Here is a 12,058-nt window from a genome sequence, read left to right on the forward strand (position 1 = left end):
TTGCTGTTTGCTCCACAAGGCAAATTGCTGGGAGGTAGGGCAGCTGGAGCCTGTTCCCAGTGTGCGCATGCACAGAGTTGCCAGACGAAAGGAAAAGCTAAAGAACAGGGGTCGACCAAGAGCCCGGGTGGCGCAGTGGTTAAATGCCACTGCAGGCTACTTCAGCTGACTGCAGTTCAGCAGTTCGGCTGTTCAAATCCCACCAGGCTCAAGGTTGACTCAGCCTTCCATCCTTCCGAGGTGGGTGAAATGAGGACCCAGACTGTGGGGGCAATATGCTGACTCTGTAAATCGCTTAGAGAGGGCTGAAAGCCCTATGAAGCGGTATATAAGTCTAACTATTGCTATTGACTTGGGAGTAAGGCCACAGATGGACAGTGAATGGTCCCACCCACAAGGAATAAAAGAGGAGCGAAAGGGGAAGGGAGTTTGCAGGAGACCATTAGTTCAACCCTACATTCTTGCCAAGTATTGCGGCCTCTGAAAATATCGGCCTGGCCACTCTCCAAGCCTGATAAAGGTTGGTAATTGTGAACTATCTTGAAAGACTGTGGGAGGCAGAATACTTTGCTGGAGAGGAATTCACTGTAAGTTAAATAAAAGGGGTTTATCGGGACAAGGACTCGGCTTGGTGCTGCTGGGAAGCCTCGGTCAGAACATTCCCCATCATTCAGTCAGAGCCGAAGAAACTTCTTGGATGAGAAGCAAAACCTCTTCAAAGAAAAACCAGAAAGTCCAGTTGCCTGTTGAAAAAGCACCTTTGGGGACAACCAGGACTTGGATGGCGAGAATCTCCATGGACCTGACCTGAGACTCTCCTCCACAGACAAAGAAAAAAGAATTCTACACAACGAAGGTCGCACCATTACCATGGCCATCCGAGCCCTCCATGGTCTTGAGAGTGGCCCTGGTTTGCTCCAGTTCAATCTGAGCAGTTTTCAGCTGCTCTTCAGCTTGTTCACAATGGTTTCCATGTCTTCGTTCTTCTCGGTAATCATTCTTGATGATTTCTGCTTCCTCTGCAGCGAAAGAGAAACACACCGAATCAAATCACGCTGTTCTTGGGTTTTATGCCCTCGTTGTAAATTAAACCCAGCGCGAATTCAGTTCAGGGGCAGAGAGACCCGCTGGGATGTTGGTTGGAAGGGCCTCCGGGGACCAAAAACCGGGCTGCAGGTGGGCACTGTGCCCCCGCCCCTGCGCATGTGCGCATGTCCCCCACATGCAGCTAGACCCCCCAAAATCAGCTGGCTGCTGGGAGGCGCATGCATATGTGATGCAGCTGAGTTGGGTGATGGCTCATGTGCCCGCAGAGCGAAATCTGTACATTTTAAAACTTGCTGAGGTTGAGAAACATTGGTCTCGGGAACAGAGGTGGTATTCAGCAGGTTCTGACCAGTTCTGGAGAACCGGTAGCGGAAATTTTGAGTAATTCGGAGAACCGGTAAATACCACCTCTGGCTGGCCACGCCCCCATCTATTCTCTGCCTCCTGAGTCCCAGCTGATCGGGAGGAAATGGGGTTTTTGCAGTATGCTTCCCCTGCCATGCCCAGCAAAGCCACACCCACAGAACCGATAGTAAAAAAAATTGAATCCCACCACTGCTCGAGTATCTGAGAATAAAGACTCAAAGGAACAAAGGCGAAACTGGCGAATTACCTGCGAGAGCACTGAGCTCAATGCGGTTGGTTTGATTTCATTCACAAGTTCTTCTCGCTCTAGTTTCATCTCTTTCAGTACCCGCAGCCTTTCCGAGCACACGTTCATCAGTTTCACCTTTTCTAATTCCATGTCGCTCAGGCTGGCCTCCAACTCACGGATCCGGCTATCCTTTTTGTCTTGTGAAACCTAGGTTGGGGAAAAAAAACAAACACGAAAGAACCAGGTCCTGTAGATGATTGAGTGCTTAAAAAAAAAAAAAAGCCTATGCACGGGAATCAGCTTTCAAGGGGAGTTGGACTTAGTTTGCTTGCAACTATGTAGGGATTCTAGACTGATTGCTCATTTCACTCTACCTCCAGGTTCTGCCCTTCCTTCTCTCACACCTCAGTATTTGTTCTGAATACCCTGTTTTCCCAAATAATAAGACCTCCCCCCAAAATAAGACCTCCCCCAAAATAGACCTCCCTGAAAATATTTAAATGTATATGCAGCCGGTCCCCACCATTTCCTGGAGCGGGGAAGGGGGGAACATGCCTCACGTGCCCCACAGGCACCTGCCAACCACACGGAATGGCCTCACGGAGGCCGCTCCCACAAACCCTAGCTACTGCTCCCTTTCTCTTAGTGGCAGCCGCAAAAAGAGCGGCAGGACCAGCTGTTAGAAATATAATCTAACGGTTGGGTTGGCAATATATAAATCATGTAACAATGCTATACCTGTTTCTTTAAATCATACTGCAAAATGTGATTGGTTGCTGTTTTCCTCAATTGGTCATAAGAGGGAGCCAGAATGACTGTTAGCTCTCTGTTTGTTAGATGCTGGGCTGATCTGATCTGAGTGTTTTGGAAGCTGGCTGTTAGAAAGTGCCGTGAGCTATTGTAAGTTTTGCAACTGCTAGCAAACTTTGTGTACCGGACTGTTTATATGATACTGGACTATGTTATTTGGATTATCCCTTAGCTGAAAGACATTGATGACTGACTGTCTTATCCGTGTATGACTTGGACTGTTTGATGGACTCTGATACCTCTATTTCCACGAAAGTAAAAGCCTATTTAAACTGCAGTGCTCTGTATGCTAGTTTGTGTGTTCTCCAACACAACTCTCACAACGCTTCGCTGAACGTACTCGCTCTCCCAATGGGGAGCTACCTAACATCAGCGACGCTAGGGCTGGCAAAGTGTGCCAGAAACAGAGACGGAACATCCGGCCCTCTCTGGATCAGCTGATCCGTGGGCCAAGGTTAAGGGGTCTCCTGCACCTCAAAATAATAAGATCTCCCTGAAAATAAGTGCTTATTTCAGTGGTCAGGGAAACACGGTAATTGCTAGGTGGCTGTTTTCAAGAATGAGAATAGTGAAAGGCTTACAGATAGTCCTCGACTTACAACAGTTCATTTAGTGACTGTTCAAAATTACAACGGCCCTGAAAAAAAGTGACTGACGACCAGTTTTCACACGTAGGACTTTTGAAGCTTCCCCGGATGATGGGATCAAAATCCAGATGCTTGGCAATTGGTTCATACTTATGACCGTTGCTGTGTCCCCGGGTGTGTGATCCCCTTTTGCGATTTTCTGACAAGCCATGTCAAGCCTGATTCCCTTAACCACGCAGTGTCAAGAAAGGTTGTAAATGAGGTGACAATGATTTAAAACTGCAATATTCTTAAAAAGAGGATAAAGTTTACTCCTCAGTTATTCTTGTTAGGTATAATCACAGACTGTACAGCTATAGGACTAATTTGATTCTGAATTTAACAACGGCAGCAAGATTGTTGGTGGCGCAGTACTGGAAGAAGGAGAATTGCCTACTATTCAAGAATGGACGTTAAAAGTAACAAACTTAGCAGAGATGGCTAAAATATCAGCATATCTCAGATGAGAAATGCAAGTTGGAATGGAGAAGATGGACTATATTAACATAAATATGGGACTAAGAAGTTTCAATTAGCTTATGAATGAATGAACAAGGAATGTTACAACTTATCTAAAGTTAGCTTTACAAAAGGGGAGTTAAAGCATAAGTGAAGGTACGATGCTAAAGTTAGTTAGTTTATTTTAGTTTATGATTGCTAAATTTTTATACCCTGTATTTTGCTCTGGGAGGTTTGGGGGGGAGGGGGGGAGGGGGGAGGGAGGAAGGGGAAAGGTATAATTGTAAAACCTATTAAAACTTTCAATAAAAAAAATAAAATGAAATGAAAAAAAAAAAGATTTAAAAACTGCCTCGCTTAGCAACAAGAAATGCCAGGCTTGATTAATAGCATTTAGTATTTAATAAATTTAAGGCCGCCCAATCCCGAAGGACTCCGGGCGGCTTACAGAAAATGAATTTGAGGGGAAAAAACCACAAAAATTTTAAAAAACAGAGGAAAACATGTTAAAAACCACATCAAGCACCCAGTCTGGTCGGGGCTGGACCTCAGTCATGAGGTCAACAGCCCCAGGCCTGCCAGGTTTTGATAGCCTTTCGGAAGGCCATGAGAGTGGGAAGGGTCCGGATCTCTGGGGGTAGTTCATTCCATAGGGTCGGAGCGGCTACAGAGAAGGCCCTCCCCCGGGGAGCCGCCAGCTGACACTGTCTGGTTGACGGCACCTGGAGAAGGCCCATCCTGTGCGATCTTATCGGCTGTAAATCGAGGGCTACCTGGGATCCGAAACAAAATGTGTCTTTTAAGAAGAGGCAACAGAGGAAAAAGTTAAGGCACCTTCAGTTCCTGGAGTTCGACCTTCTTCTCGTCGACTTCTTTTACGAGTTGAGACTTCTCTGTCTCCATGGCGCCCGCCGTCCGGCCATGTTGGCTTACGATCTCAGTCATGCCCTCGATCTGCTTCTGGAGGATCTCGATCACCTTCTCCTTCCCACCAGCTGCACCTTTAGGGACTCGCACTCGGACTGCACTCCCCGCAACAGCTCGCTCTCGTTTTCAGCTGCTGGAACTCCTGCCGCTTGCTGTCCACGCGTCCCCGCAGCTTCTCAATCTCGCTGTTGGTGCGCTCGATAACTCTTTCCTTCTCCAGTTGAGAACACCTGAGTTCGGCGATGACTCTCTCTGCAGAATCCAGGCTCAATTTCCGTTCGCCCAGCTCTTGGGAAGCTTTATGGAGCTTTTCCTTGGTTGAATTCAGCTGGGCCAAGATGCAAGATTCCCTCTCTAGGCTGTCGTTCCTCTCTTTAATTGCGGACATCTGGAAAAGGAAAGATATAGTGTTTTCCCCACGGCTTTCAGCGTATCGAAGGAGATTATTCCCAAATGGAACTAGGAAGAGGAATAGCTTAAGATGAACCTGGTGTTCTGACCAAGGGTTCCCAAGAGCATGAAGCAAATTCCTTGTCCTGACAAAAACCTCTTTTATTAATTGACTGTGAATTCTGCTCAGTCACATCCAGCAAAGTCTTCCAAGGGTGGATTTACAGTCACAGACCTTATCTGGCTTGGAGAGCTGCCAGGCCGATATCTGCAGAACTTGGCAAGGAGTCTCGGAGAGTCACGAACCAATTAAGGGAACTAATTGTCTCCTGCAAACTCCACTCCCCTTTCGCTCTCTTTTTATTTCCTCTGGGAGGGGCCATTCACTATTCACCTGTGGCCTTACTCCCAAGTCAACCCCTGTTCTTTAGCTTGTCCTTCTCCTGGCAGCTCTGCGCATGCGTACATGGGAACAGGCTCCAGCTGTTCTTCTGCCTCATTGATGTCTGACTCTGAAGGCAGCTTATGACGGCATACGTCTCTGGCCCCCTCTCTGCCTCCGACACAGAGCCCTCATCAGAGCCTTCCCCAGACTCCAGGACTGGCCCAGGTTCCTCCCCAACCTCCTCACTGTCCGAATCTGCTGCCAGCTCTGCTGGCACGCCACAATTCCTGGTTTCTGCCCTATTACTCTGACCTAGGTTTCAAAAAATCACGAAGCAGACTCCTTGTCCTGACAAAACCACTTTTATTAAGCTAATGTGAATTCCTCTCATTCACATCCAGCAAAGTCCTGGCAAACAGTCTTTCAAGGGTGAATTGACAACCACAGACCTTATCAGGCTAATAATCAGGGGGCGGGTAGCATCTTTTCCAACTCACAAAAACTCACTGGTGTCTTTTAATAAACCTGGCGGCTAAGCAAAATCCTGGAGGACTCTTCCTGATTCTCCTATCATGCCAACACGGGTAGTCCTCGACTTATAACCGTTCATTTAGTGACCGTTCAAAGTTACGACAGCACTGAAAAAAAGTGACCTACGGCCATTATTTCACACTTATGACTGTGGCAGCATCCCTGTGGTCACGTGATCAAAATTCAGACGTGTGGCAACTGGTTCAGATTTATGACGGTTACAGCGTCCCGGTGGGGGGGGGGGTGTCACACGATCCTCTTTTGCGACCTTCCCGCAAGCAAAGCCAAAGGGGAAGCCAGATTCACTTAACAATAATGCTATTCACTTAACACTGCAGTGATTCACTTAACAACCGTGGGAAGGAAGGTCAAAAACGGGGAAAAACTCACTAAACAAAGTTCAGCTAGCAACATTAGTTTTGGGTTCATGAGAAGGAATGGGGAGTATTTTGCTGTAAACGTAGAGTGATGCTGCCCCCTGCAGGTTGTTGAGAATACAACTGCACGATGTGTTCCACCCAGTGGAAGTGGCCCTTTAAGGTTCCCCTCTCACATATGTGCTATTCGTTCCCAACTCTGGGGGCGGTGCTCATCTCCGTTTCAAAGCCAAAGGGGCAGCACTGTTTGAAGACGTCTCCGTGTGTCATGTGGCGGCATGAACGCCGAAGACGCACGGGACGCTGTACCTTCCCATCAAAGGTGTTCCTATTTTCTACTTGCATTTTTCGAACTGCTAGGTTGGCAGAAGCTGGGACAAGTCACGGGAGCTCGCTCCGTTATGTGGCGCTCGGGATTCGAACCACCAAAGTTCCGACCTTTTGATCGACAAGCTCAGTGTCTCTTTAGAACGGGACAATCCTCTGCTTTTGCTTAGTCTTGTCTTGCTGCAAGTGGACCCCCAAAATGTCCTATTTCTCTCCGCGTTCACAAGGATTGTTCATTCCAGGCCTGAGGCCAAGACAAAGGAATCCTGGTTTGAACAGCTGCAATATTAATATAAAATAAAATAAAAAAACAGAGGGCATCAGCTCCCAAACGTTTGGGCACAAGGGACTGGTTTTTCACCGTTACGACCTTGGCAGCGTTCCCCATAATCATGGTGATCAAAATTCAGATGCTTGGCAACTGGTTCGCATTAATGACCGTGCGTTGTGTCCCAAGGTCACACAATCCCTTTTCTCGACCTTCTGGCAAGCAATGTTCATGGGAAGACCAGATTCGCTTAACAACTAAGGCAAGAGAAGTGGTAATAGGGGGCAAAACTCACTTAACAAATGTCTCACTAACAACCTAAGTTGTGGTTTGTAAGTCAAGGACTACATCTAATTATTAGTATCCTTCTCGTCTTCTCTACTACCTGTTCTGACCGAGGCTTCCCCAAAAAGCACGAAGCAGATTCCTGGTCCTAGCAAAACCCCTTTATTCAACGAATGTGAATTCCTCTCATTCCCCTTCAGCAAAGGCCTGCCAAACAGTCTTTCAAAGGAATATTTATGACCACAGACCTTATCTAGCTTGGAAAGCTGCCATGTAAATATTTTCCAAACACAGCACTATGCAAGGAAAGACTTGGCACAGAGTCTCTGAGATTCCGGACAGATCTCCACACTCCTGAAACGAATCTAATGACTGAATGAACCAATTGTTTCCTGCAAATGCCCACTCCCCTTTCGCCTCCTCTTTTATTTCCTCTGGAGGGGCCAAGAACTTCCGCCTGTGGCTTACTCCCGAGTCTACCCTGACTTTTCCTCTGGCAGCTCTGCGCATGCGCACACTAGGAACAGGCTCCAGCTGTTCCTCTGCCTCACTGCTGTCTAGCTCCGAAGGCAGCTGAGAACTGCCAGACGGCCTTGGCCCCATCTCTGCCTCCGATGCAGAGCCCTCGTCCGACCCTTCCCCAGTCTCCAGGACTGGCCCATGTTCCTCCCCAACCTCCTTACTTTCCGACTCTGCTGGCCGCTGCCGCTGACAGGCCACCCTACCTCCTCTGGGCAAAACTCACTTAATGTCTCACTTAGAACAATAAATTGTGGCTGTAAATCGAGGACTACCTGTATTACTTGTATCCTTCCCATCTTGTCTACTACTACCTCCTCATATTGATGTCATATGATGATTATTAATATCCGGTTGCTTTGCATGGATATACGGAGAATTTCTTCACCGGGGACAAAATTCCGTGTGTGTCTAATCATGTTTGGCCAAATTCTAGAGAGTTTGGGAAATGCTCCAGATCGGGATTCCTCCAAGGTTTGATGGGAGCTTCCTCCTTTTCCAGTGATGTGCAGTCAGGGGAGGCAGGGAGGCAGCGCCTCACCACTGTCCTCATGAAAAGAAAAGAAAATGTAAAAGGAAAAAGGCTGAGCTAGTTGCTGCCACAGTCACAGTGGATGACTCTGCTTAGTGCTTAACTGTTTAAAAAAGCCTCTAAAAAGCGCCCTCTACAGGAGGAGGCGGGGGAACGACGTGCCTCCTCTAGTCTGACTTTTTATGATCATTCATTTCATTTTCATTTCATTTATTTGTATGCCGCCCTTTCCCTAAAGGACTCAGGGCGGCTCACAACTCAAAGGGAGGGAAAAACAAAACAAAGTTACAAAAAACATAAACCATACATGGTTAAAAACACAGCAATCATACCATTCGAAGTGGGGCAGCGAGTCTTTAGCCCCAGGCCTGTCGGAACAGCCAGTTTTAAGGGCTATGCGGAAGGCTGGAGGGTGGTGAGGGTACGAATCTCCACGGGGAGTTCGGTTCCAGAGGGCCGGAGCAGCCACAGAGAAGGCCCTCCTCCGGGTAGTCGCCAGTCGACACTGGCCGGCTGATGGAATTCGGAGGAGGCCTAGTCTGTGGGATCTAATTGGTCTAGTGGAGGTAATTGGCAGTAGGCACTCGAGCAGAGCTAAGAATTGCTGAAGATTCCTCTCTGAAACAGTTGGAAGAGGTACGTGAGGGTCGGGGGGAGGGGGAGGAATTCAAACTTCATCCTCCTGGTGCAACTTTGTGTGTGTGTGTGTGTGTGTGTAGTGTTTGAGAGGGGGGGAGGAGGGGGGGAGAGAGGGAGGAAGGAGGGGAAGGGAAGAAAGAAAAGAAAAGATGAAGGAAACTTATTTATCAAAGGAGAAAAACAAATGCTGTCGCTTTAAATCGGAACTGAGCATGTCTAGCTGTGGAATTCTGGAGTTGAAGTCCACAAGTCTAAAAAAAATTCTGCCTCACCAGCCATAAACCTCACCGCACGTCACTGTCCTTTTCTGACCTGACGCGGAACTTGTCCTTCACACTCCATCTGCAAGGACCTGACGACGGAGTCCAGGCGCTGCAGCTCCATGTTCTTGTTGTCCAGCTCCCTCCGCAGGTTGTCGATGGTGATGCTGCTGCCCGGTGTCTCGATCCCAGAGCCTCTTGTTCTGCTCCTTCTCCAGATTCAGTTCTACGTCCTTCTTGTGGAGATCAGCCTGAAAAGGCAAGGCAACCCAATTAAGCAAGGCTTCACTGTTTCTGAACGTGGGGGACAAAAAAAATACAAAACCCTTTAAATAAAGCCTGGAAGATGGGCAGGTAGTCCTCGACTTACGACCCCCGATCGAGCCTGACATTGCTGTTGCTAAACGAGATGGTTGTAAAGTGAGTTTTGTTCCATTGTACGATGTTCCTTGCCACAGTAGTTAAGCCCGTGATGGCGAACCTATGGCACAGGGGCCAGAGGTGACATGCAGAGCCTCCTCTCTGTGGGCACGCATCCCACCCCTGGCGGCATGATTCAACAGCATGAAAACAGCCAAAGACGTCAAAAAACCAGGGTGTTTTTTGCCCGTTTTTGAGGCCATTTTTAGGCTGGCAGAAAAACAAAAAACAGCCTGAAAATGGCCCAAAACCGGCCCAAAAACCGCCCAAAAACCAGTCAAAAAATAGGCATGTGCATGCCAGCCAGCTGGTCTTTGGGTTTCCGGCGCTCCGGCGCATGTGCATGCATGCGTGTTCTGGTTTTGGGCACTGGGTGCTGAAAAGGTTCGCCATCACTGAGTTAAGGGAATCTACTGTCATTAAATTAGTCCACGCGGTTGTGAAGTGGCTCTGCCGTCCTTCAAGTGCCAAAGTTTCATTTTTTTCAAAGAGGCCCCTGGATTTTCTGGTGTTTTCTTTGAAGACGTTTCGCTTCTCACCCAAGAAGCTTCTTCAGCTCTGACGGGATGGTGGGGAATGGAAGGATTCATACTCCTTGCAGACAGCTGGTCATTTGCATCCTTTTAGAGGGTCGCTGAGGCCACTTGGAAGTTTATCTATGTCCTCCAAGTGGCCTCAAGGGACTCTCTAAAACAGTGTTTCTCAACCTTGGCGACTTTGAGTCCTGTGGACTTCAACTCCCAGAATCCCCCAGCCAGCTCTGCTATATTGTCTGTTATATTGTCTTGCACTCCCGTCCCATGAATTGTAAGCCGCCCCTGAGGTCCCCTCAGGGAAAAGGGCGGCCTATAAATAATAAACAATTCAATTCAATTCAATTCCTTCCGTCTTCCTTCTTCTCTTCTTCTTCCTTCCTTCCTTTCTTCTTCCTTTCTTCCTTCCTCCTTCCTTTCATTCTTTCTTCCTTCCTTCCATCTATATATCTGTATCTGTATCTGTATCTATCTATTTCTGTTGGATTGCTACAATCCCAAAATATAAACTTGAAATATTCTCAATAGTTTCTCTCATTGGACCTGACAGTGTTTTTAAGCCTTAAAGGCTTAAAATGTGGTAGAAGAAATGTTCCCTGTGTGCAAGAAATTTTCTATCTATCTATCTATCTATCATCTATCCATCCATCCATCCATCCTCCATCTATCTATCTATCTATCTACCTACCTATACACAAACACACACACACACACACACACTATACTACATCCACCCACCACCCACCCATATATGAATATAAGCATTAATCAACTCACAAAATTAGATTTATTTAACAACAGCCTCTATAGAGATAAGTAACTACTTGACTAGCTACATTGTACTAAGCAATTGGGTGAGATGGGCAGCATACAAGTTGATAAATAAATAAAACAGAATATATGAAGAACATGTACTCCACACACATAGGGCCAGGGAAGAAAGGCAGAAGGTAGCAATTCTAGACTCATAATCTCTTAGGCAACAAGCAATGTGACAAAGGAAGTGGGGGAGAATAAATTTGCAACTCTTTACCTGCAACAGGTAAATGAACCAGGTTCATCTTAAGCTGCTCCTCTTTACCACCCAACAACTAGGCAGAAAAACTGGTTGTTAACATTTTTGAATCCCGCCGCTGCCTACACCCCACTGACACTTGGTCAGTAGGCTGAGTGGGGCTCAAGGGTCAGTGCCACTGGAGTTGAAAGTATGAATGCATGGCATTATCATGAAGATGAGTTTGGTCATCTAATGGCCTGAGTTCCTCATAAAGTCATGGAATTTGACTGACTCAGTTCAATTACGAACCCCCGAGATTCACAAAAGCCTGTAAAAAAAAAAAGGAAGCTGTGTGACCTGTGCCAGATTCCTACCAACAATTGCTGAACCTCATCATCTAAGTTTCCAGTCTCTTGGCTGTATTGATCCCTTTCAATCTGAGCTTCAGTCATCTCAGAGTGAACCAGGTGCAGCTGCTTCTCCAGATCTTCTATCTAAAGCATTAACACAAAAACACACTCAGAAACGACCCTCGTAGGGGGGCACAGAACGCAGGTGCCTAAGAATCTCAGTGTTTTTCCTTTTTAAACTTCCCTTTGCAGCCCAGCTCAAGAAGGTGGCGACGCTTAGCTGGCCTTGGTTGAGTTGCAAAAACTAAACCTGGCCAGATCTAGTTAAGAGCCGGCTGAGAACCACCAGGAAAAAAAATATCCTAGAAGGCAGTGTAGGAAGTTAAGGTTCACCGACAAAAGGGCGCTTGACAAAAGTGCGCCCGACTAAACCGCGGTGGCAAAACCGTGAGTTCTAAACCGTGCCGATGAATGAGGTGCTGAAGCGCGCCGACAACAGTGCGCCGACAGAAGCACGCTCTAAACCTAACCCTAACCCTAACCCTAACCCTAAACCTAACCCTAACCCTTAACCTAACCCTAACACTAACCTAACCCTAACCCTAAACGTAACCCTAACCCTAACCCTAAACCTAACCGTAAACCTAACCCTTACCTTAACCTAAATCGCGCTTCTGTCGGCGCGCTGTTGTCTGCGGCTGTTGTCGGCGCATTGATGACGTTGCGGTTTTAGCACCACGGTTTTGTCGGCACGCTTTGTTCGTGCGCGCATTTGTCGGGT

At 47.3% G+C, this 12,058-nt stretch overlaps 1 protein-coding gene across 1 annotated transcript in view; it reads right to left on the reverse strand.

The window, feature by feature from the left end:
* LOC116513297 (coiled-coil domain-containing protein 158-like) overlaps positions 1-12,058 on the reverse strand; it is a 33,844-nt gene that overhangs the window by 5,975 nt on the left and 15,811 nt on the right. The window contains 9 exon segments of the mRNA XM_032224315.1: positions 870-1,019; positions 1,661-1,690; positions 1,693-1,849; positions 4,372-4,526; positions 4,529-4,591; positions 4,594-4,852; positions 9,030-9,152; positions 9,154-9,228; positions 11,302-11,421. Of these exon segments, the coding sequence (XP_032080206.1) occupies positions 870-1,019; positions 1,661-1,690; positions 1,693-1,849; positions 4,372-4,526; positions 4,529-4,591; positions 4,594-4,852; positions 9,030-9,152; positions 9,154-9,228; positions 11,302-11,421 (1,132 nt within the window).

The sequence above is a fragment of the Thamnophis elegans genome, chromosome 9 (assembly GCF_009769535.1).
Source record: "Thamnophis elegans isolate rThaEle1 chromosome 9, rThaEle1.pri, whole genome shotgun sequence".
Lineage (NCBI taxonomy): Eukaryota > Metazoa > Chordata > Lepidosauria > Squamata > Colubridae > Thamnophis > Thamnophis elegans.